Below are 26,539 nucleotides of genomic sequence, written 5' to 3'. Positions count from 1 at the left end.
AAAAAGAACAGAAGTCGTATGAGATTGTATTTCATAGATCCTCGGTATATTTTTATCGCTTTTTTTTCTGAAATAAGAAATCATTTTTTTTCGCGACAATGGAACGATGCCAAAGCCATCTAACGGACGAGGTCACATATTTGCTTGCATTTGACCGAGTGCAATTTTAGGATCTATTTGTGAACACATTGAGGAACAGTCGTATATAGTAGAATTCGGTTGTGGTGGAAAAGAACGAAAAAAAAATGGCGAATATTCGTGATTGAGGACGACCAACGTCAAAGGAATTGACAACGAGAAAAAGAACTCGGTAAATCCCGCGTCCATGACGTTACTTAATACACGAATAAATTTTTTCTTCGCTTTTATCGTTTTAACACGTATCGCGTCGAATAAAATATTCGCTTTTCTAGAAGAACGAGTGAAACTAAAGTCGCAAATAAAAAGTTATTGCCAGCACGGTAATTGCGAAACGTCATAAAACAATTCACACGAATCGAGCGACTTCGTGGGGCAAGACGCATAACTATTTCTTTCGTAGGGGTTATCTCTCGAATGACATATATCAAATAAATGTTAACGCAATGGGCAATGTATCAAAGGATCCAATGACTTCGCATTGTACTTCGTGGTGATCTGATTTAATTTTACTTCAACGATCATTTCATTCATCGGAAACGTCAGGTGCGTCTACGAGAAAGGTTATAAATCGTCTATGACGTTTACCACGATCACAGATGTAAACTTTCTTTTAAAATATTCGATTCTAGGAGTGCCGAGGAGCGCGTTCTGCATCTAATATTTTTATTCCTTTCTTTTTTTTTTTTAATTAAATACGATCATTATTTATTTATTTAACAAATCGTATCATTTACATGTTTTTTAGCAGACCTCCGATGAGAACTCGATACACGTACAAAATGCAGAGCAGAATAATACAACGATTATATTTATATATTTTATTATCACGATAATAGGTATACTTGCCTAGATTTTAGGTAAATAGATTAATTTTTTTTCATTTTTTTTTTTTTCATTTTCTTTTCCTTGCAATTTTTGCCTGATATCAATGAAACGTTAATGATCTTATTATTTGTCAATATTTATAACCATTAATATGGTTGTAGAAAATAAAAATATGATATGTTTGTTAAGAATATAACAAATTAAAAGAATACATTTCTTTTTTTTTTCTTTCATAGATTTTATATAACACAATAAAGATGGATCAAGAAACAGTATATGGTACGCACGAAGACAGTCATGTTGTCATGTCTGAAAAAGTACAGTCCTTGGCAGGCAGTATTTATCAAGAATTTGAAAGGATGATTGCAAGATATGACGAAGATGTTGTTAAAGACCTAATGCCTTTGCTAGTCAATGTTTTAGAATGTTTAGATGTATCTTATACGGAAAATCAAGAGCGCGAAGTTGAATTAGAATTATTAAGAGAAGATAATGAACAGCTAGTTACACAATATGAGAGAGAGAAACAACTGAGGAAAACATCTGATCAGGTATAACTGTTTTCTAGTTATTTTTATTTCTTGTTCTTTAGGAATACTATTATTTTCATTACAAAACATATGCGATTGTTATTTAAAAAATGAAAAATTCTTTATCGTTCGTCAGAAATTGCTCGAGCTGGAGGATGTTGCAGAAGATGAAAGGAAAGAATTATTATCAAAAATTGACAGTTTAGAGTCAATTGTAAGAATGCTGGAGCTGAAAACAAAAAATTCGCAAGACCACGGTACAATTGCCAATGGTTCTTCCAGTACATCCCCTCTTAGCACATCTTTCCACAGTAGAGTAGAATAATTTTTTTTTTGTTTTTTTATTGTATCATATATGTGGTTTTACAATGAATTATAGATCTCATAGTATTTGGATCAACTGATAAATATTTTATAGCATGTGTTCTTATGTATAACCTTTTAATTACATTGCTTGATTTTCATTCTATTATGTTATTTCTAAAGTACTCTTTTTATTTCTTCATTTATTACTGTAAGTAATTTATTATCATTGTTAATAAAGTAGTTGATAGTTAATTTTATTTTACATTATATTATATTTTATTTCTACGAGAATTTCTTTTTTATATCCTGTAGTAAACAACAATATGTTTTGTCCTTTTATTAATCAATCTTTATACACTTATTCTTTAATAATATTTTATTTTTGCTTTAGTTGTACGTCTCGAAGAAAAGGAAACAGAGTTAAAACGTGAATATGCCCGCCTACATGACAGATATACAGAATTATTTAAGACACATGTAGATTATATGGAAAGAACAAAAATGTTGGTTGGTAGTACGGAAAGATTAGAAAATGCAACCGGTGGTCGTGGTCCATCAAGATTACCTTCTCTTGGTTTAGCCCATATGTCAAGAAGTTCTGGTCCTTTAAGTTATGGATTTCAAAGTTTAGAAGCAAGTATGAATGCAGAAGAACCTCAAGATGAAAGTCCACCAAATGCTGCAAATTTAAGAACTGAAATGTTGGATAGTAGTAGCGAAGCTGCAATAGAAACTTCTGATAAAAGTCAATTAACAGATCAGCCTGAACAAGAAAATAAGACTACTGCAATTTCCAGACGTACGTTATCATAATATTCGAAATATATCATTTTACTTTTATTCTACACACATACACGTTTTTTGTTATCGTTTAATTATAGATGAAAGTCCTGAGACTGAATTACCACCACCACTGATAACACCAACAACACCAAGTGGAATGGAGAAATTAGTTACAACACCAAGTGGTGGTAGAAGTAAAACTGAAAGAGAACAGAGAAGCGGGAATACATTGTATCAGGAACTTAGTTTCCAAGATGCAGATGCATTAGGTGAAATGGATGAAGGTGCAGATATTACAGGTAAAAACGCATATAAATTTTCAAATTTTATACTCATAATACGTGTGTGTAATTAACTTATAATTGTTATAATCATAGGTAGTTGGGTCCATCCTGGTGAATATGCATCATCGGGTACGTTTAACAAAAACTTTACAAATCAATATAAATTTGGTTATGTGTGTTTATTTATTATCTAAATTCTAACAACAGTAAAGTTTTAAAGCTCTTTAACTATAAGGCATTTTCATGTTCTGATAACACATTTACACTATGAGACAGTATAAGGATAATCATTATAATCTTATTAAAGTAAATAACTTTTACTTCAATCTATATCATTTGAAAGACATAAAATTTATTCTAAAACTTTCTACTCTAATTAAGAACTTTAATAACAGAAGTATTATTTCCTAATATGTCTGGATGTTTCATCCATCGCTTGCCTTTTCACACTATGCTGACTTCTACTGAAACTCTGATGAATGATGCATGTAATATATAATCTAATCACGCAGTCAATGACAACTTTTATGGTAAGCTATTTATCTTTTTATCTATCTTATATTCACATTTAGAAAGATATATTAGGAAAAATTATTTATACATTAAAAGTTTCCTTCATTAACACAGTATTATGCAGTATTTTTGCTAAACGCTTTTTTATGATATTAAATTCTACATATAAACTTATATGCAATATATATTTATACTTTAAATAATATTTTGTACTGTTTAGGAATGGGAAAAGAAGTGGAAAATCTTATCATGGAAAATAATGAATTACTGGCTACAAAGTAAGCTATTTTATATTACTAAAAAAAAAAAAAAAAAAAAAAAAAATTTAATAGAAAACAATGGTTTCATTATTGCATTTTATCTTTCAGGAATGCACTTAACGTAGTTAAGGATGACTTAATAGTTAAAGTGGATGAACTAACTAGGTAATTAATTTAGATCGTTTTAATTTATGATTATTTTATTTTGTTGTTCTTGTTATTTTTTCTTCTACTAATCATTTACTTCCTTCAGCGAGCAAGAAATATTACGCGAGGAAGTTCGTGGTTTGCAGCAAACTAAGGATCGCTTGCGTCAACGTGTTGCGGCACTTGAAGAAGAATTAAAGAAAGTGAAAGAGGATGCTGAGGCTGTTGCAAAAGCAGCAAAGAGCGATGACGAAGAGGACGTGCCTTTAGCTCAAAGAAAAAGGTTTACGAGAGTGGAGATGGCCAGAGTTTTAATGGAAAGAAATCAATATAAAGAAAGATTTATGGAGCTTCAAGAAGCTGTTAGGTGGACTGAAATAATTAGAGCAAATAAAATTGATCCTTCCAATACATCAGGAGGAAAAGGTTCACAATTTTGGAAGTTGTTAGTATCAGATAATTAAGAGATCAATATAAATATGTATAATAAGAGAAGAAAACAATGAATCTTTTCGTCTCTTTTCTTTGTAGTTTTAGTAGTCTCTTCACAACAACCGATCGTGGGAATTTAGTTCGTGGAACACATACCTTACCTCATATTCGCTATAGTGCACCTACGAACCAAGTTGTTCCAGCTGTGAGCACCATGCGTAAACACACGTTGAAAAATCGCCATGACTTTCTCGACCAAGGAGACACCATGTGAGAAATCAATCCTATTCTATATACATGCACCTTGATGTTATGTCAATCTGACATCACAGCCTGCCTGATTTTTATCTATTATTTAGATACAAATTTATTTATTGAGTATTGAGCTTTATACATCATAAAACATCAATCTTAATCTGTGATTTATCGCGCAATGAAAGTTTTAGTGCAAATGCACACAATTATGGAGCTTAATTTATATATAGATATATATATATATACATATATTTATATATATATATATATGTATATATATACACATATACATATATATATATCATATATACATACACACACACACACACACACACATACGTATACTTTGATACTGCTATATATCAAAGCTGCCATAATAACTACTTTTAGTAAAATTCTTTTTTATAAAAGTTTTTGGAAAAATAATCTCTCCTAAATGGGAAATAATTATTATAGAATGAACTGCAGTCATCTTTCCAGATTAGAATCTTCTTTGGTCTGTTGGAATCCATAATGTTTTCTTACCTCTTACAAATAGTCTCGATTACTCTAAAAAGACGTGAGTCTTTTCTGCATAAATTAAAATTTAAACTGACCAATTTGAACATACTATTGCTGCTAACATATTATCGCGTCCCGTTTCCCCTTTTACATTCATTGACTAATTATCTTGAACAATAAATTTTAGAAATAAACTGACCTAAGATATCAATGGTTTTATACAAAAGAGCCTTATATTTCGTACATATATTACTTTTTTTTCTTTTGATTTGCTACATTTATCCCTTCTTTAAAGTCTAATTTCCTAGTCTTCATATACAAGTAACATATTTGTAAAGTACATATACCGATTTTTATGTGATTTACATTTAATAAAATAACTTGCAAATGATAAAAGTATAATAACTAATGAGATAAATTGACTGTTACCTTTCTGAAATATGCTTGAAAAGCTATAGTTTTGTAAATAAGAGTTTGTATATTTTTTGGAAAACTGATAATATATTCGATCATTATTGATCGATGAATAAATGAAGTTATGAGTATGTTAAACTTGGCTTTTATTTCGATGTCGTTACTTCGCTTTTGTCTCATTATTCGGGTTTTCTTGCCTCACCTTCATGGCGTTATCAAGAGATTCCTGGTTTTTCTGGCTTTCATTGGGGTGCTTATTGGTCAGCAGGTAAATCTGTTCTGCTATATTCCTAACTTTTCTGCTTTGACACCTGTATTCTGATTTTGTGAGAGATGATCCTTGGCATGAATAAATGATTCCAAGACAATATCTTCTTTCATCTTTTCTTTAATTTTAAAATTCGTTGAAAAAAGGAATGAAAAAGATTGGGACATGCTCACATAAAAATAATGTATGATAATGAAATACTAAAAGTATTTCGATATAAAAACATAGGAAGAAAGATTATTTAGTAATAAAATGAATCTTGGTAAGACCAGATGTTTGAAGACAACAAATCTGAAATTAGACATTTTAACTCATTCAATTCCTCACCACTCCCTTGCATTACGCTTGTTTAAATAGTACATTTAAAATACATATTTTGTGCATTTAAAACGTACTTGCAGATCTTCTGAAAAGCTCGTAGCCCGCCGAGCAAACGAACGAAGAGAACAATATCGTCAAGTCAGAGCACATGTTAGAAAAGAAGATGGTCGATTACAAGCTTATGGTTGGAGTTTGCCAGGAAAACCAATAGCACCAGTAAGACAACCTGTACCAGTACCAGTATATTGTAGGCCTCTTCAAGAAACAGAACCAGGAATGAAAGTGAGTATTTTGTCTTAATATTTGGTAAAAGAATGTATCGTTTTATTTCAATATTTTCGAAACATTAACAAACTTTCTTTATATAGATTTGGTGCGGAGCTGGTGTAAATCTAACTGGAGGTAAAACACCAGATGGTGGTTGTATGATTGGAGGAAGTGTATTTTATGCAGCTGAAGCATCAGAAACAAATACGACTAAAACAGAAGCCGAAGATGCAATTGAACATTTAGATAATGAACTTCAAGAAAACGAACAACGTAGATTGGAGGCAGAACAATTGGAACAAAAACTTAGTTCCTTGGTCTGGATTTGCACATCAACTCAAAAGATGTCAAAAGTTACAGTTATAGATGCCAATAATCCAGCAGATATTTTAGAGGTTTTCAGTGTTTGTCAAGGACATTTACTTTCCATTGCTAGTGTACCTGGTGCCATGGAAAGTGATTATTCTAAAAACTTGAAGGAGAATTCAACATATAAAATTAACAATAAGAATGGTGATAACATGGATAGTAATCACGATGAAGCGGTCATAATCGAACATATTGATGAAAACGAACAGAAAAAACTTCAAGAAGCATCGACCTCCGTCGAGAGCAATAAACAGGAGAATGGTAGTCCTGCAGAGGAACAAAGTAGTGAAACTCTGGAAAAAACAAAAGATACGGATCAGAGTTCGAGCGCCGGACCCCAAAGTTTGGAAAGTGTAGATAGCGAAACAGCAAATTTAGGAAAGGTTTATTTTATTAAATGCAATTCGGAGGTAGTGAACGATGAATTAAATTGCAAAGAAGATAAGAACGAAGAAGACGAGGATAAGGAAATAGAGGAAAGTACACCTATCGAAAAAATGTCGTCTATACAACCAACCATGTGGTTAGGAGCTCAAAATGGTGCTGTTTTTGTACACTCGGCTGTTGCCAAATGGTCTGTTTGCCTGCATTTTGTAAAATTGAAGGATGCGGCTGTAGCCATCGTGTATGTAAAATATTAAAATTACTTGTATATCATTTACGAGAGATATGTAAATTGCTGATAATCAAAATATTTTGATCTCTCTTCTTTTTTTTTTATATATTATTTTATAGGCACGTTCAAGGTCGCGTTTTAGTTGCTTTGGCCGACGGAACTGTAGCTTTGTTCCGAAGGGGCGCAGATGGTCAATGGGATCTTTCTCAGTATCACGTTATTACTTTAGGAAGCCCACAACACTCGATCAGATGTATGACCGCTGTCAGTGGAAAAACTGTATGGTGTGGATATAGAAACAAAATTCATGTGATAGATCCTATCAGAATGACTGTTGAAGTAAGGATTTTGAAAGAACGTGTTTTATTAATGAAAAATGAATAAACGTATAAAATAATGCAATGTTTCAGTGTACCGTTGATGCTCATCCTAGAAGAGAGTCACAAGTGAGACAATTGGCATGGCTAGGCGAGGGCGTTTGGGTTAGCATTCGATTGGATTCAACATTAAGACTTTATCATGCGCATACTTATCAACATCTGCAAGATGTTGATATAGAACCTTATGTCAGTAAAATGCTGGGAACAGGGAAACTCGGATTTTCTTTTGTACGAATCACAGCTTTATTAATTTCCTCAAATAGGTTGTGGATTGGTACTGGAAATGGAGTGATAATTTCAGTACCACTATCCGAAAGTGCGTTGATACAAAATAATTTGTTGTTTTATATATATATATTATTTATATAATCTATTTATTTGTCATATTATATACAATTTGTATAGGCGCAGGCGGTTCAATGGCAGTATCCAGAGTTCAAACGGGAGCTAATAAAGGCGATGCACCAGGAATTGGTGTTAGAGTCTTTGCATCGGAACGAGGTGTTTCAATTGGAAGCTTTATACCATATTGTAGTATGGCTCATGCTCAACTAAGTTTTCATGGGCACAGGGATGCCGTAAAAATGTTTGTCGCTGTACCTGGTAAGTTTACGTATCATGTCGTTGTTAATTTAAACATTTTTTAATACATAAAACTTTCAGGCCACGGTGGCCAAAGTGCAGCAACAGATGGTTCACAACCTGCGATGCTTGTCTTGTCGGGAGGCGAAGGTTACATTGATTTTAGAGTCGGTAAGTAGGCGATACTTAATCGTGCAGTTAATGTATGTAACATATATAACGTAAGTCTTTTTTAACTATCAGAAATATGTCAAAATGTAATGTGTGATGGTGACAATTTTAGCAGAAGAAGCGGAAGACGAAAGTGATGTGGCAACTCATCTAATAGTTTGGCAATTGGTCAGGTATGCCCCCAGAGAGAGAAAAAAGCAGAAAAAAAAATATTTTTATTTCAGCATATGTTAATATCGTATTAATAACCCTCGGTTGAGAAGACCTATACTAACAGAACATTCCTTTCTTCTGTTGCACTATATAACGAAATTTGACTAACATTTCTGGCTGGCTGCATATTTATCCATTACCGATTAAAAAAAGTGTGTATTATAAATGAACTTTCATAAATTTTAAACGTGATGATGAATTGCTTATCAACATATAGCAAAATCTGTTGCTTCACTTTACAAAGAGTTATTATCACTATTTTTGTAAAGAACTGTATAGGATAAATTATATATCTTTGTTGCCTTTATTCTCTGGGGGTGGTCCTTTCCAGCTGACATGTATTTATTGTATCATATGAACGAAAATATTTGCACTTTCCTTATATATTACAAAAGAAATAATTAATTGTCACATGTAATTTACCTTATTTTTAGGTGATGGAGAAGAAACGGAAGAGAGTATCGAACGGTCTAATGCTATAATAGCAGCCAATGCTGACGAACACGGTGAACAAAGTCATCTTATCGTTTGGCAAGTGCAGTGTCCGATACCGATTGCCAGTTAGCCTCTGAAATGGGAAGATAACTTCATCATGGTGCACGGCTAGCTTATGTCTCAACAATGTTTGATCAACAAATGCCCACGTGTTGGAAAGAAAAAAGATCAATGAATGATATTTGTTGGCTCAAGAAAAAAAAATATGCGGTCATAATAATATAACTAAAAATAATATGGTTTCATACAGCAGTATAAGGAAAAGCGTTTTAAACAATAATAAGTAACATTTCGCGGTAAACGTTTAAGATCTCTGCATGTATTGCATTTACTCTGCTTCTACGTTGAGTAATCTAGGAAGGAGAGGAGGAAATATATATACATACATATATCATATGTATATATATATATGTATGTATGTGTATATATATATATATATTTACTGGATTCGAAGTAACTTAAAAAAATTTTATAAATTCCGAGATGTTCTTAGAATTAAATGCTTGTCCCAATATGTCTCGGCATTTCCTAATCTGTTGTAGTTGAACCGAATTATTCTAATAGTCGTATGCACTTATTACGGAATAACATCGATTTTGATTTCACAAAAGAAACAGTTATATGTTGTTAAATGTATATGAAATAAGTAACTTGGTAATCACGTTGGAAGATCACATTAGGTAGAATTAAAAAGAAAAAAAAACGTTGGGCATTAAAGGGGCACTAAAGTTATAATGTTCTTGCCACAAATCGATGCGACGAACAATAGAAAAATAAAATCTAATGAATTTGGAAATACTGCCGTGACATAGTTATTCATATATCGCGTTCTAAGCATTGTTTCACTATAAACCTCGAATGGGATAAGTGGTGCAATTAACTCAGGCAGAATTTAGTTATAGATTTATAATTTACTGCGTCTTTTAATTCATTTTATTTCTACAAAAAAAAAAGAAAAAAAAGAAAAAGAAGAAAGGAAAAGAAAAGAAAAAAAAAGGAAGAAAATATACATCCAATATAATCTATTTGTTATTATTTGCGGATGAACTTCACGAGATCATCTTTTACGATTGTTCATAATTTCGACGAGTCTAAACGAGCCAATTATGTAAATATTATAACCATTTTTATAGCGCAAATAGGAACGTAATTATTTAACTATTTATTGACGGAAATAATGAATTATAATTTCAATAAGAAAATTCTTTCTTTCCGTCTTTTAAAACTTACGTTCTCTTCAATATACATACGTATATTACCAAAGACATGGATCTATTTGTTATGTCTATTTATCTATCTATCTATCTCTATCTATCTATCTATCTATCTATCTAACTATATCTTTCTTTCTGTGCGTATCAGTGATTCAACGATCAATTCTCGTCTCTACGAACGAGTTACGCGTTAGGATCGTCTGAAGGTGAAACCTTTTTAGTAATTACTTTTATTTTTCTGAGCTCTATTCACAGCCATTCAGAACTTATGAAATTTTATAATTGCCTACGTTATTATCGCGAACGCGACGATTAAGAGGATGAAGATTGTGCGTAACTGTGAGAGCTCGCTTATAATGACGAGCTCAGATCTGTACCTGGCTCAGCTGAAGCTGCAACGACATTAATAAAGAGTTGCAAAAATACAAATGTGCATACGACTTTTTTTTTGTTTTTTGTTTTTGTCTTTTCTCTTAGCTTCTCGTATTTGTCTGAAGCAAAACATGAAAAAACCATTTATTTCTTTATTTATTTATCTTCTTTCTTCGATTTCAAATAATGAACTTAATGTAATCGATCAAGAATTTTTCTTACCTAACTTCAATAAAATTGATAAAATTCACGAGTAAAAAAAAACATTTGCTCGATCAAGCGAAAAGATAGAAAAAAGAAATAAGGAACACGTGAGTAATATTAAATGACAAGGTTATGTATATATATATATATTTATCATGTTGAAGATAATACGTATATGATATATTACCAAGTGGCTAAAAGTAAAAAAAAATCATGATAACCGCATTGATAACGTTCTGTATAGGTTACATAGTTAAGTAAATCATGTATGAGGGTAAGGAATTATACAAATCCTTCATTAATAATCTATACATTTTTTTTTGAATTTTTGAATTTTAATGATATTTCAAAGCATTCACATACATACTTACATGTACTTATATCGATGCCATCAATTTCAATTATTTCCAAAATTCTTTTCTTCTCCCTCGACACTAATTAACATATTTCTTCGTATCTTCGTCAAATTTCAAATTGGACCGTGATTTTTTTGAACGTTTGAAAGGAATACCATTGTAACGACCGCGTTAAATTTTGTATTTTTCAGCAACCTTCGAGGATAAAAGAAAAAGCTAAGACAATCGTCCTCGATCGTGGACGTAAAAAAAAAGGGGAAGAAAGGGGGAACAAAAACGAGGAAAAAAAATCATTGAAAGAACAATCCGAAACGAAAGTAAAAAAAAAAGAAAAAGAAAAAGAAAAATCGAGATACGGCCGACCGTCGTAAAAATCGTAACAAAAGAAAGATCGATGACGTGATTATCGAGAAAAAAAAAAGGAAAGAAACGAAAAGAAAAGAAAAAATAAGAAAAAAGAGAATTAATTGACCGAATGTTGGATAATAACGTTGTATCATTCGTTCGCGCCCTTCGAAAAACGTATTGCGTGTCATGGCGTAAGGTTGCTCCCTCGATTTTCCACCAATCGCGTAGCGACGTAGGTGATAAAAGCACGTTGTCATCGCTGCCAGTCAGTTTCCGTTCTTGGCATCGCGAGGAACGGACGTATAGTAGCGCGCTTCTCACTAGAAAACAATTTTACGTTACGACATCGCTCAATCGATCTCATCGATATTGCACAACCGATAAATCCTGCGAAGATTCGAAGGACGACAAGATGGCAGGCACGACTAGAGATCCCGCTTCGGAACAACTCAACGATTATAAGAAAAATTTAAAGGTATCATCTAACGAACTGAGATATCCACTGTCCTATCTATAAAAATGTATGCTTTACGTGATCATTCACTTGCGTTGTTGTTGTTTTTTTTTTCCTCTTTATTTTCTTCATCTTTCAATGACCTCTATTTTTACTAGCGTAGTACTTACTTTCTCTCTCTTCCTCTCTTTCTCTTTCTTTCTCTCTCTCTCTCTCTCTCTCTTTCACAACACACACATACACACTCTCTTTCCTACTTTCTTTCTTTCCTGTTTTTTTATTTCCTTTTTTCTCTTTCTCCTCATCTCTCCTTTACGTTTCGTAAGATCTATTCCGTCGTTGAATATTTCTTGATGAATCGTATGATATATATATATACATATGTACGTATATATATATATCTACTATATATGTCACGATAAAAAGAGAAAATTAGAACTTAGATGATTCCGTGTAGGATATAAAATAAATGCATACGACTACGACTACGTTATTGACTGTAAGATATATTATTACGTGTTACGTCGCATACCGATGATTATTTACTTTATTTACATTTATTTACTTCCACGTTGCACGTGACATTTTTTTATGAATTTGTTCGATTTTATAAATATACGGACAGTTTGATAACAGGTAGTCAAATCAAATCGAAATTACTTGTGGAGTTTGGTTGAATGTAGTATGGTTCTGCTTATCAGTTTAAAGTAACAATTCATTCAGTTGATAGCATGAATGAGGTTATTTATTTACATATATTTAAATTATGAAATGAAACGTAAATATTCGAAAGTTTTTATAATTTCGATAATTTCCTTAATAGTTTTGGTAATTTCGTAATTACTTCCTTCAATTTTTTTCGACATTAGAAAGTGTGCTTTTTCAAGGGTGTACCTAAAAGTAGAATAAAAGAGAGAGTTATGTATATATATAGGTAGCGTATATGCTATATACGTATCTAAGACGCGTCAATTTAATTAAATACAAATGTATTTATCATATTTAACAGAGTATCGAATAAAAAAAAGAATGATTAGCAATCTTTGTTAATATATAATTTCTGTAAAAAATTAAAGTTTATGATGAATTTCTTAAAAACATGATATTTCGATTACGTAAAGTACAAAATTGATAATATTTCTTACATCTGTTTTGTGTAATAGATGACAACTCTTTTCATGCTGTTATGCGTTACACTTCATTTTTGTGTAAAATGAAAATAAAGATAAAAATATATATAGAGATAAATAGATAGATAGATAGAGAGAGAGAGAGAGAGAGAGAGAGAGAGAGAGAGAGAGAGAGAGAGAGAGCAAAATTCTTAAAGTATAGAGGAAAATCATTATGCAGGCGCAGAAACTTTCATTGTAGACGTTCCACTTGGTGCAGTTTAAACATAATTACTAACGTAATTTTTACATATGCAAATATTATGTACTATATTCTATTTTTATGTTAATTATGTTATCTTACTTTGGCAGGACAAAATTAATAATATGAAAATTCTCATGACTTCCCTGTTTTTCTTTTTTTCTTTTTTGAAAGACTTAATTTTAATAAAATCGAAAAGATATTAATTGTTCCTTTTTTAGAAAACAAAAATGTAGGTGATTATTTCTATCTATCAAAAGTATTTATGTATGTGTTCTATACGTATGTATATGTATATTGAACATAAATAAGTAAATACATAAACTTAAACTCTTATGGCAACGGACGTTTAATCTTTATCTCCTTGTTATATCGCATGAAATATTATGCCAGAAATAGAAAAGAAAAGGAAAGGAAAAAAGAAAATGAAAAAAAGAAAATGAGAGGAAAACAAAACGAAGAAACGATTGCGATTACGTTTGAAGTATGTTGCCATGCAACGAACGAAATATTTTCTTGGAAATAAAAATGCATTATTATTGATGTAAACGTAGTAAAGAAGTCAGAAATGATGCAAATTCAATTCAAATGTCAATCGTTAATTATGCAATTCTCTACGATATTTAAATAAATAAAATCGTATCGTATCGTCGGGTGACCTGATAAGCAAGAAAAACGTTCATAGGGAAAAAAACATGAAGGAAATCAATAAAACTCGTGTGAGTCGATTATCACGTTCTCTTCGGCTCATAGTTACTTTTAACAGATAATATTTGCTTGAAGTAACGTTGTTGCATACGTAATAAATTTTATGGAAATGGAATAATAGTTGTTTACATATTTCAACAATTTATGTACATATATGTATCTATGTTGATTATGGACTATGAAAGTATGGACACGTGTGTGTGCGTGCGCGCGCGTACGCATATATATATATATACACATATATTGAACGTAAGCTCGAGCTTTCACGACAAGTTTGTTTTTGATGGATATTGAATCTTTATCTACACATACACACACACATGTATATGCTCGCATTCACAAACTACTTGTTTCCGAATATTATATATTATTTCAAGACATTATTTCGCTTTTATAGATTCAGCGTTTTTAAGAGTAATCGATTATGATGAATTTCACCGAATGTTTTATACGTTGCGTGATCAAACACAAATATTGCATAGAAAGTTTTACAAATAGTATGAGTTCGAATTAAGCTGTATGATTCATAATGATTATGGCAACGATGATGAAGAGATAGAGAATGTGAAGCTAACATCGTAATTTTTCTATTTATTTTCGTCATCGTTTCTCGTTGCTATAGATTTTTTTAATGATACTCTTTTTTTTGCTTGTTTTACTTAGCTCATTATTTCATTATATATTTATATATAAGTATATATATATATATATATATATATATATATATATATATATCGCAGGTAGTTAGATTTTTTAGATAGATCTTCAATTGGTAGTATAACTTTGTACTCTATCCATAATATACAGAATAACGTTTCTATACTAGTTTACAAAATTGAGATTAGAAGAACCGTTAAAACCAGTTAGAAATAATCGTAGAGTTTTATCAGTTAGTCTGTGATTCTTGTTTGTCAGCTTTATAAGTTTTATCGCATACCTTCTTTAAGAAAAATTCAACGATTTAACCAAGACATTTTTCTAAGATATCGATTATGAAAAATAAACAGAATCGATCGTGTAGATTGAATTCCCCTTGTTTGATTTCATTAATATTATTTATCTGTTAGCGTGTTCTCTAAATAAAAAAAAATTAAATGAATTCGAAGATACAATCGATGATAATCAAACAAAATCAATTTTAAATTAATTAGATAGAACTGTCGCTCATCGAATATTTTTCTTACGAATTATATAATACAATCTTCTATTTAAGGTAAGATTTAAGATTACGTTCGTTAAAAAGAATTATAAAAATCGAAAATGTTATTGCAATAATTGATAGCGCTCCCTACGGAATTAGTAACTAATTTTTTCTAAAACCTTACGTAAAATAAATAGCCAAATAACATAATACTTGTTTACAAATAACAAACGTATAGTTTAATTAAAAACAAAAAAAATGATATATCTATATTTTTTACGATTAATTAAATATTCAAACTTTCTTTTTTTCTCTTCTCATTGTTTTCTTTTTTCTTTTTGCTTACGATATTACGATCTAATCGTTTCTAACTTCCGTAGTTTATAATATTATAGTATTCTTCTACGGAAATGTGGTGAGCACGTAATCCGTTTTTGTATTTCAATGAACAAACATCACATTTATGTTTCAGCTGTATAACCACAAGAGATAATTATATTAGTAGCCAATTTTTCTATCCAGTGATAAAAATATTTAATCGAATTAATTTATCGAATAATTATATCGAATAATTTTATACGATACGAGTCGACACGCTTATACAATTCATATTACCGAAATATAATTATTTTTTGTTTGTTCGTTTCTTTCTTTGTTATTTATTTATATCATTCTTTTTTTTCGAAAAAAAAGGGTTCACCACCTGCATTATTAACCGGAAGTGGAGCTCTCATTGCCAACAAGAAAGCTAGCCTTACGGTCGGTCCACATGGGCCAATATTATTGCAAGATTATGTTTATCTCGATGAGATGTCACATTTTACAAGAGAAAGAATTCCAGAACGAGTGGTGCATGCTAAAGGAGCCGGTGAGTTATATATTTTTCGATGTTGATTAACGATTAGATTGATAAATTAAGGAAAGAGGAAAAAATTTTTGTTCTTCGATAACAATGAACAAAAAGGAAAAGGTAATAAATAATATAAACAATAAAAAATATTAACGAACTTATTTTATTATTTTTCTTTATTATTTCATATAAAAAGAGTATTTAATAATGAACGAATTGATCGAAGTTGATTCGTTTAATATGAAACATGTATATAAAGAATGTATCGATCGAAGTATAAATTGTATTCTTTTTCAAGGCGCTTACGGATACTTCGAAGTAACACACGATATCACGAAATATTGCAAAGCAAAAGTCTTTTCCGAAATTGGAGCGAGAACTCCGATTGCCGTGAGATTTTCTACCGTAGGTGGCGAAAGTGGTTCGGCTGATACGGTCAGGTAAATGTACATGTTGTTATTATTATTAAGATCGAATATAAAATGTTATATACAGTAAATTAACCAAGTATAATTGAGAAATACGTATATTTTCTTTTCCTTTTTTCTTTTCTTTTTCTTTTTTTGGAAGAAAAAAAGAAAACGAGAGAACAATCCATGAGAAAGTTTTTTAAGACCTTCCCACGGATAAGTCGAGAAATAATAATGATGTTAATCGTCGAGTATAATAGTTCTCCTTCATCGTTAAATTTAGCATTTCTACTTTGTTAATGAGTAATCCTTACATATTCGAGAGTTCGCAAAAAATCATCAAATACGAAACAAAGGATGTTAACATATATATCTAAAAAAAAAAAAATAATGATTCACGTGATTGCATTATGACGTTACTAAATGATATTTTATTTTTTCTTTTCTCGATACCGTCATAATCAACGATCTTGATCAGCGAGAATAACAGCGATCGTTATTAATTAATATCTTTATTCTTTTCTTCTTTTTTTTCTTATTTTATTTTATTTTAATTTATTTCCTTTTTTTTTTCTTTATTAACAGAAGTTAGTTGATTTCGAAATAACAAACGAAATTTCATCGAACGTTTCTTTCGATTACAGAGATCCACGTGGATTCGCAGTTAAATTTTATACCCAAGAAGGTATATGGGATTTGGTTGGTAACAACACACCTATATTTTTCATCAAAGATCCTCTTTTCTTCCCGAGTTTTATCCATACACAGAAGAGAAATCCTGTGACCCATTTGAAGGTTTGTATCGAAGATCTGATATAAGATAATATAAATCGAGTCATGCTGGATCAATAGCGTTGATCCAGTAGTCCGCAAAGACCTGTTCTGATTAATTTGGACCCAACATCATATTTAATCGAAAGAAACGTGAATAAAATTGAATATTTACTATTTCGTTTTTCTTTTATACTTCATTAAGAATAAATGGTCGATCGAACGATCGAATATTTTTTTCTTTTTTCCTCGAATAATTTACTCTTGTATCCGCGTTGTTAAAACCATTAATATACCTGTGTATTTCTATTTTCTTTTTTTTTTTCTTTTTTTTGTAGGACTCTGATATGTTCTGGGATTTCATTTCATTAAGAACAGAATCTACGCACCAAGTTATGATCCTTTTCTCTGATCGTGGTATTCCGGATGGTTATCGTCACATGCATGGTTATGGATCACACACGTTCGAATTGTTGAATGCTCGCAATGAAAGAGTTTATTGTAAATTCCATTATAAGGTATTTTTTTTCTTTATATTTTTACGTCGACGTTACGTTCGATCAAAGACATGACATTAAATGTTGTAATTACTTTCAAGACCGATCAAGGCATTAAAAATCTTTCGGTCGATAAAGCGGCAGAGTTAAGCTCATCCGATCCGGATTATTCAATCAGAGATCTTTACAATGCCATTGCTAATGGAAATTATCCATCTTGGACATTCTGTATACAAGTGATGACCGAGGAAGAAGCGAAGAATTTCAAATGGAATCCGTTCGACATTACAAAAGTATTAATACTTTAGTATTTTCCTTTGGAACTTGATCATTATTTCAAAGTTATTATATTAACGAATGATATTCGATTAAACAGGTATGGCCGCACAAGGAATATCCATTGATTCCTGTGGGTAAATTAGTATTAGATCGAAACCCAGAAAATTATTTTGCTGACGTGGAACAGATAGCGTTTGATCCAGCTCACTTGGTACCTGGTATAGAGCCAAGTCCAGATAAATTGCTGCAAGGTCGTCTTTTCGCGTATGGCGATACGCACAGACATCGTTTGGGTCCGAATCATCTTCAATTGCCTGTTAATTGTCCTTACAAGGTAATTATTTACAACAACAAGTGTTATTAATTTAAATCGTTTTTTATCGAATATGATTGACAAATACACATACATTGTTTTTTATTGTAGACTATATCAACGATCAATTATCAGAGAGACGGCTCAATGGCTATATACAATCAAAATGGTGCACCTAATTATTATCCTAATAGCTATTGCGGACCAAGAGAGTGTCCCGCTGTACGATCACCACCTTTTAGTGTTAGCGGTAAAGTAGATCGTTACGAACCCGTTGACGAAGATGATTTTGGTCAAGTTACGTTATTCTGGAAGTACGTACTTGATGCCGGTGCTAGAAATAGATTGGTAGAGAATTTAGCAAGCAGTTTACAGCATGCTTCCTTATTCATAGTCGAAAGAGCAGTAAAAAATTTCTCTCAAGTAGATGTTGAATTGGGAAAGAAATTGACCGAAGCTTTACGCAAAGCTGGCGTACCGATAAACATATCTGAAAAATCTGCCCGTCTATAAAAATATATTTTACACAGTTCTTTTCTACTTGTATCATAATTTTAAGATTACTTTATAATTATATACTTATCGAGGATGCATTGTTTAACAAACAAATAAATATATATTCTTTATTTTGTGTTTCGTGTAGGCACTTAATTTTTTTTCCTTTTTTTTATTCTTTTAGTTAAATCGTCATATAAAATAATTGATACAAATGTATTCAGATATAACATCCTGCAATTCCCGCATACTTCTATATTCATATGTAAAACGGGTTATATATTGATAGGGGACATTATTTTCGTAAGAACTAAATTAAAAAAGGGAAAAAAATATTTTCTCTCTTTCTCTCTCTCCTTTTAAATTATGTGAAGTATTTCGATTAAAATCATGATTCGATATCATAACGCTGAAGATATTCACTGAAGATTATAACTCGTATATATATATATATATATATATATATATATATATATATATATATATATATATATATATATTACGAAATTATTGGATATCTAAAAAGATATTTTTTACAAAAATTTATAAATCACGATAAATATTTTGTACCGATTCATTTGATACATTACATAATCGTTTAGTCTTATAACATAATTATAAGGAGATGAGAGATAATAAATAATCTGTAATTCATAGGTTTAGTCATATTTAATATCTAACGTTACCACATCTATTAATAATCGTACAAATTCTGTGCCTTCAAAGGAACAAACCATTTGTACCTACGCAAGAAAACACTTAAAAGTATAATTGACCATAACTTTAAAATTGAAAGAAAATAAGAGAAAGTTCGTCCATATATCAAAAAGAATTTGTCAGAAACGTCAAAATTATGATCACACATTTTGAAAATAAATAAAAAGAGGAAAATATTTGGAAAAAGTGGAAGAATATAAATATAAATCAATTACTTTTATTGCACATAATGTTATTTTCCAGGTAAGCAGAAAAGTTACGTCTTTAAAGTTTTTCTCTCTCTCTTTCTTTCTTTCTATCTTTCTCTTTCTCTTTCTTCCTGTTTCTTGTAAAAGCAAATTATGAGCAAGGATCATTCGGTACAAATAACATCGTAAAAATTGAAGAAATATGACATTGCAAAACTATTTTCTTAGTCTAATTGTTTCGTCTTTCTTATTTAATACTATTAGTACTTTGAACTTCATAAAGTGGTTGGTACTAAAAGAACTGTAATAAAAATTTATAACCATAAGAAAACAGTATTAACGCGAAGTGCAATAAATAAATATATATATATATAAACGTTTAGTCGTTTATAATTATTGGTCGAATATTTGGAAGAGTTTCTTTTTTGGAATGATCGAATGGGAATCGATTACGATACCCTAAGCTCACGGATGGCAAGAGAACTTTCTGCGAATAGCCTCGTTTATCCGGACGAAACGATTTCGGCTTTTTCGAGTCAACTAATACAACAACCCCGTAGGCATTTTTAGGGCTCGCAGCAGGGTGTTAACTTTGAAGATACCGATGTCAATTTTAGGTCTGACTTCTACTCGACACACATTCGCTTAGATGAAATCTTGTGATGTCTTGCCGAACTTAACTTCCGTTAAAATGATCTTTCTCTGTATCTACTTATATATCCTATTTAAAAAAATTATCAAAGAAGAACTGTGTGAAACGTGATAAAGTCGAAGTGTTTTGAAAAAGAGATCGTTGGCCTAACGAGGTTCTTTCTTTCTTTTTCTTTTCCTTTTTTCTTTTTTCTTTTTTATTTTTTCTTTTTTCTTTTTTTTTGAGGAAACTTTGGGTGGCTTTCTATTCCCACATTTCAAGGGATACATTTCTCGGCGCTCGCTGCTTTTAATCATCGCATCGGTCGAAGGGCCAAACAGATTTTCTTCCCCATTGTTTTAAAAGCGAAGCACCGAAATTCTTTTCTGGAGTAAAAAAAGATTTGTTTCAATGGCGTCGGTAGGTTTTTACAGAATCCTCGTAAACCTTTTATTACAAAAGGTTAGAAGAAATATTCTAACCATATGATCAAACCCAAATATGATTTATAAGTTGTCCTCTGAGAAATATACTTTTATTCTTCTTCTTCTTTTCTAAGATATTCAGTTTTCTGAATGATCAATGATTACTATTCAATGTTGCGATCTTGTAAACTTGTAGTTAGATATCATCGCGATTTTTTAGAAAATGCCGCAAAAGTTATAGACGATCTTTGTAACGGCATAGATTTTTCTCAGAAGGTAAATTTCTTTGGACACCATACCAGCGGTGCATTGTGTGGTTTTATCTTTCAACAGGCTCGTTTGTACCGCATGTATCCAGCAGCGGCGTGAATGGTCCAATGTCAAAGAATCCCGTGTCTCCCATGCCGACGCAAAGTCGGCCATGGTCCCGTTCCAATTTCCATCGAGAACCTTTTTCCGTCCTCAAAGACTAATGAGTTGTCATCGAGTAGCCAATTTGTAAAACGAACGAAATTTTGCACGAATTCTAAGTAATAGTAACAGCGAGAGTCAAGTTCGTGTAGGAAAGAGAAACAAAGAAAAGGACAAGTAGTAACGAACAAGTTCGATAATCATCGTTTCAATAAACCAATCTCCAATTTTATAAAATACGTAAATATCATTAATATTCGATTGATCGTAAATATTCCACGATTTATCTTTTACTGCAAGGTAATAAATTTTTTCCCTTCTTCTTTTTCTTTTTTTTCTAATCCGCAATATTTAACATTACTATCCTATACCTGCACCGTAATATCTACAACGTAATATACCTGCTTTTGTAATATTTAGTACTTTTGAACTACGATTGAAAAAACTATTGATATTATTATTGCAGCCTAATATACCATACTTACAGTACTCAAATACTACATCTACCTACAATACCTTTATATATTATATTAATTATAAACGTCGATAAAGGTACAAACCCTATGTATTAACTTTAAAGACCGAATAGAATTCGAGAAACCAAAACTTTCTTTACGACTTAGACATTTAGTTTTTCTCGTAATAAAATATTGTTTGCAATAGAACTATAAGCTCTTTACTCGAGATATTCTCACGATTGACGAATATCTTCACAAGCTCGAAGAAAATTCTCGTTTAACTTTTCGTTTCGATATTCTTCGTTTACTTTTCTCTCTCTCTCTCTCTCTCTCTTTCTCTCTCTCTCTTTCTTTCTTTCTTTTGCTCTTTATCATTCACCACAGAGACGCAACAGGTCGCACTATGACAGGGGTGTCATTCTCTTCGAATAGAATCGGCATGGGGAGTAAAGCGTTCGGCTCGATTCTTCTTTCTAGAAAGCACAAATTTATGGATCTGGGATCGGCTTCTTTTTTTCTCTTTCGTTTTCTTTTTCTTCCTTTTTTCTTTCTTTTTTTTTTTTTTGATGCAGGTACATATATCTTTCTTTCTTTACCTTTTACATTCGATACTCGCGCGACTCGCGAGCTTTTTCACGAAATATTTTCCGCGATTTATGAAATTTTTCGATCGATCTTTCGATTTAAAAAATTTTCATCTCTTTTTCTTTTTCTTACTTTTGTATTCCCCTTTCTCTTTCTCTCTTGTCTCGGTCATTTACGTGAACTAACCGAGGACACTATCGACCAGTTATGTATATCGATTACTATGCTGACAATCAATCGTTCTTTTCTTTGCAAACGATCTGTAAAGGATGAATATCGGGCGCGACTTCGGCTCGTTCTTTTAAACGATCCGGAACGATCCCGCATCTTCTTCCTCGTCGAATGATTAATGAATCCTTTCTCGGTTGCTCATTTGTTTAAACTCACCGAGAGGGCAGAATCACCGTGCTGTTCTATCATCATCATCGCTCGTAATTCTATGTTGGGTAGTTCGAAAAGTTCGTAGTAATTTAGAAAAAAAGAAAAGAAAAAGTAGGAAAGAGAAAATAAGAAAAAAAAAGAAATAATAATAATAAAAAAGAAAGACTACTACGATAAACGAAGGAAAAAAAGAAACGAATAAATAAATATATAAATTAATTAATTAAAAATAAAAAAATGTTTGCAAGGATACATTCTTTCTCTCGGATAAAATTATTTATTTATTCGCTCGACGATAACGATAAATAAGTTTGATTAATTGAGTTAAAAAGAAAAGAAGACAAGTTAAAATAAGATACAATGTCGATGATAATCTCTTGTTTATATTATTGTAATACCTATAACCCGATTGACATTCGATAAACTGTTTAGTAAAATTTTGAACGATGCCTATCAGTTAATCTTTCTATGTCGATCCGAACGATCGGATTGCCCTTTCGACGTTCGAGTCCTTTTTCCAATCTTATAGAAAAGAAATAAATGTTCAGGAACTTGCGTTATGCCGATCATCGTGTGAAAACTACGAAGTTTCGGTCCATTAGCTACGAAGACTGGCCTTATTGTCGACAGCATTGTCGAGGAACGTGGCCCTCTACTTTTTTTCTATTTCTTTCTCGACCTCGTCTCATCCTATCTTTCTATCTTCTCTTTCTTTCTCTTTCTTTCTTTCTTTCTAAATGTCTATTCTTCTACCTTCACCTTTTCTATCCGCGTTTTCTTCGGGTATGGTTCTCGCCTAGAAGAGAAAGAGAAGAGAAAGAGAAAGAGGAAGAGAAAGAGAAAGAGAAAAAGAAAGAGAAAGAAAAAGAGAGAGAGAAAGAAGAACACTGACCTGCTGATCCCGATGATGCACTGTTCGACCAGGTAAATCGCGTATAAAATTGGCCCGCGGCTACGAAGGGAAAAGGTTCCGGACCGTAATGACGTTCGAACGACCGAAGTCCTCGTCATCGAGAGATCAATCCAACTTATGATCCACTCCAAGCTTGATTTAACGCATTATCCAATGGTAATAACGAATATGTATGTTCTCTTAGTGAAAATAATGTCTACTTATTTATACTCGTGGATTATCGCACTTCGTCGTAAATCGAAAAATATTTACAAAAGCGTTATCGTCAGAAACGTTTTATAATAGTTATAGTCATCGTATATAATCGATTGATCCACGAGCCGTTGATTAGTCTAGATTATTTTGTTCTTACTAGCGGGCCGATCGACGATTTTTTTTTCTTTTCTTTTTTTCTTCTTTTGTCTCGCGCAACAACGTGGCTCGAAAAAAGCGAAACAGAGAAAGAAAAAAAGAAACAAAAAAAGGTTTAGAATGATCGTGATGAATTTTTTGTCAACCCTCTTGTTGTTCTCTCATGGAATTTTTCGGGTCACCTTCGATCTTTTTTCTCTCTCTCTCTCTTTTTTTTTTTTAGATATAGACGATAATTATAATTTTCTTCTTACGCCTATCTCTTTTAGAGGATACTGAGACGAATTCGACGAGTATCATAACAAAAATTATATATATATATATTTTCTTTTTTCATCCGAACCGAAGGACGGTTTACACGATTTACATTGATCACGTTTCACCGTGATTCAATACGGTGATTTAACATGATCCGTTTCATGGATAAACATCTAAATTCCTAGCCGCGTAGCTAATAATGATTAGAAGAGTCGATTAATTGCGAGGAGAGGTGTTTCAAAGGCAACCTTTGGTACGCTCATATACACGATAACGTTAATATTTCAGTCGTTTGGGAACGAAGAGATTTCCAGCAAACTATAAAAATCTTTGAGTTACGGTGAACTCTCGGAAAGCATCTCCTTTCTTTAGTTTAGTTTTTTCTTTTTCTCTCTTTTTTTTTTCTTTTTTTTTATTTTCTTTTCGGTAATATTGGTTTCTCCAAGGCAATATCTCTTATTTATGCGCACACGGTCTCCACAGGTTCTACAAAAGAGTGCCGAAAGACTGTTACGGTCGCTGGAGAAATATATGTTACGACTAAACCTCCCCTCCTCCGCTCTCCATCTCTCTCTCTCTCTCTCTTTCTCTCTCTTTCTCCATCTCTATCTTTTCAAATCCGAAAAGCACTTTTTTTCTTTCTTTCTTTCTTTCTTTCTTTCTTTTTTCTCCTTTTAAAAAGATATAGAAACTTTCTTTTTGCCCAAATAGTCTAATACGCTCGCAGATGTTAAATTTATAGCGAATGCGAAGGACGTTCGTCGCATTATTTTCGTACGTCACTAGATTTATCATCAATTATCCTTCAATCAATTATCCTTATCGTCATTTCGAATTCCAAGATTATTTCGGAATCATCTTAGAGATATATAAAAAATACGAACAGCATAGAAGAGAAATTCTTGGCACCTACCTGGACAAGCTATCTCGCGGTGGATTGAAAAGAGAGAAGAAAAAGAGGAAGAAAAAGAAAAAGAGAAACGAAAAAAAAATGAAATGACAAGTATAAGGCAAGAAGAAGATCCATTGATCTCACGGATACCTTAAAAACGTACGAGAGAGATGAGAACGCGTGACACTTTCATTAACACCGTTGGAAAAGTCGGCGAATACGAAGGAGCTTGTCGATTTCTTTCGCGTCGTAGAAACGTCAGAATCCTGACCTGAGACGACTTACGATTTGCGTCGGTTCAGCGGGCCTGAATGTATTCCAAAAATCTCGGGGTCTTTCAAGAGTGTACACCAAAATCGTCAGGGACGTAGAAAATGCGTTTTCAGACTACCCCCCCATGGATATTTTCTTGATTTGCCACGTCTAGGAAACACCTGTGAGAGACAAAGACGTGAAATTCTCGAATGAAAATCTTTTATCATTGACAGTTGTTCGATCTTATTTGAAATGTAATAATCTTTAATTCAATGTTGACTTAATAATTGATCATCTATCTGTTATATTATATGATTTGTCAAATTATAGAAAATATTATATATATATATATGTACGTGTGTGTGTGTGTGTGTGTGTGTGTGTGTGTGTGTGTGTGTATAGATACATATGTATAGCTAGTTTATCCTTAAATCTTGTTATAAGAAGTACTGTTTACTAACGAAGCAATTTACTCTAGGTTTAGAGTAACTAAGCGGTTTATTAGGAAACAATGTGTCTCTCGAGAGTAAGGAAAACTCGGAAGAAAAAGAGTTATCTTTTAAAGGGTGAAAGAATGGTGCTTTCTTTACGCCTATCTCACTCCTCTGAAAGCAAAAGATTTACGACGACATTGGAATGGAAAGAACCTTGCTATTGCTAGTAACTGCTTGAGAGAAAAAGATGATGATGAAGTAGAAGAAAAAGAAAGACAGAAAAAAGAGAAAAAGAAATGGAAGAAGCAGAAGCAAAAGCAAAAGAAGAAGAAGAAGAAGAGACATGTGTCGCGCATCAGTGGTCATCCTTTCTTTCCTATTTCCGATGAATTCATGACAAACAAGAGAGGAATCTATTCCCGTGAGAGAATTTGCTCGTTGCTATCTTGGACGTTTAACGAAAAAACGTCCAGGAATATTCTTTACAACGATGATCGATGGCCTGACTAGTAGAGAGTGCTTTTCTCAATGCGCACGTGACGTTGCCTGCAGGAAGTTGATAATCGTTTTCCTGTATGCGATTGACTTACGACGAACTCGTTCCTATTGCTTCGTATAAACATTTCCGAGGGATATACGTGTATCAGTTAAATTACGAGAACGAATCGACACTAGACCAACGAGATGTGTGTTTCTTTCCTTTTCTCGTTCGACATCAGAAAGATTAGATTTGGTCCGTCCACGAAGATAATCAGCATCCGTTGTAGAGATACAACGAGACTGT

The 26,539-nt window shown here is 32.1% G+C and overlaps 2 protein-coding genes across 9 annotated transcripts; both read left to right on the top strand.

The window, feature by feature from the left end:
* Positions 1-150: 150 nt before the first annotated feature.
* LOC127064925 (JNK-interacting protein 3) lies at positions 151-10,716 on the top strand. Of its 8 annotated transcripts, none has more exons than XM_050996609.1 (20): positions 151-310; positions 414-684; positions 1,203-1,517; positions 1,633-1,753; positions 2,194-2,601; positions 2,684-2,884; positions 2,963-2,998; positions 3,382-3,399; positions 3,603-3,660; positions 3,751-3,807; positions 3,896-4,234; positions 4,321-4,491; positions 6,061-6,262; positions 6,349-7,241; positions 7,352-7,571; positions 7,643-7,928; positions 8,018-8,215; positions 8,276-8,365; positions 8,478-8,538; positions 9,013-10,716. In XM_050996609.1, exons 3-20 carry the CDS (start codon positions 1,224-1,226, stop codon positions 9,014-9,016), a joined length of 3,657 nt encoding a protein of 1,218 aa, XP_050852566.1. In that variant the 5' UTR covers positions 151-310; positions 414-684; positions 1,203-1,223; the 3' UTR covers positions 9,017-10,716. The 8 variants fall into 8 exon arrangements, with proteins under 8 accessions (XP_050852566.1, XP_050852562.1, XP_050852563.1 ...); XM_050996605.1 differs by lacking the exon at positions 8,478-8,538 and adding an exon at positions 890-998; XM_050996606.1 differs by lacking the exon at positions 8,478-8,538 and adding an exon at positions 887-998.
* Positions 10,717-11,441: 725 nt separating this feature from the next.
* Positions 11,442-18,987, top strand: LOC127064930 (catalase). Its single transcript, XM_050996619.1, has 8 exons — positions 11,442-12,042; positions 15,935-16,109; positions 16,390-16,531; positions 17,146-17,296; positions 17,611-17,790; positions 17,871-18,062; positions 18,146-18,382; positions 18,473-18,987. Exons 1-8 carry the CDS (start codon positions 11,695-11,697, stop codon positions 18,872-18,874), a joined length of 1,827 nt encoding a protein of 608 aa, XP_050852576.1. The 5' UTR covers positions 11,442-11,694; the 3' UTR covers positions 18,875-18,987.
* The last annotated feature ends 7,552 nt before the right edge of the window (positions 18,988-26,539 follow it).

This window comes from Vespula vulgaris, chromosome 7 (assembly GCF_905475345.1).
Source record: "Vespula vulgaris chromosome 7, iyVesVulg1.1, whole genome shotgun sequence".
In the NCBI taxonomy this organism is placed as follows: domain Eukaryota; kingdom Metazoa; phylum Arthropoda; class Insecta; order Hymenoptera; family Vespidae; genus Vespula; species Vespula vulgaris.
This window is presented reverse-complemented; position numbering and strand designations above follow the sequence as displayed.

What these genes read in the sequence shown, in the direction of transcription:
- LOC127064930 (XM_050996619.1), top strand. Translation starts at nt 11,695, where the DNA reads ATGTTGGATAATAACGTTGTATCATTCGTTCGCGCCCTTCGAAAAACG. An exon ending in GGTGCATGCTAAAGGAGCCG is followed by an intron (nt 16,110 to 16,389) that starts GTGAGTTATATA and finishes TTCTTTTTCAAG; the next exon opens with GCGCTTACGGATACTTCGAA. An exon ending in ATTGTAAATTCCATTATAAG is followed by an intron (nt 17,791 to 17,870) that starts GTATTTTTTTTC and finishes ATTACTTTCAAG; the next exon opens with ACCGATCAAGGCATTAAAAA.
- LOC127064925 (XM_050996603.1), top strand. Translation starts at nt 1,224, where the DNA reads ATGGATCAAGAAACAGTATATGGTACGCACGAAGACAGTCATGTTGTC. An exon ending in AAAAAATTCGCAAGACCACG is followed by an intron (nt 1,754 to 2,193) that starts GTACAATTGCCA and finishes TTTTTGCTTTAG; the next exon opens with TTGTACGTCTCGAAGAAAAG. An exon ending in AATGAATTACTGGCTACAAA is followed by an intron (nt 3,661 to 3,750) that starts GTAAGCTATTTT and finishes TTTATCTTTCAG; the next exon opens with GAATGCACTTAACGTAGTTA.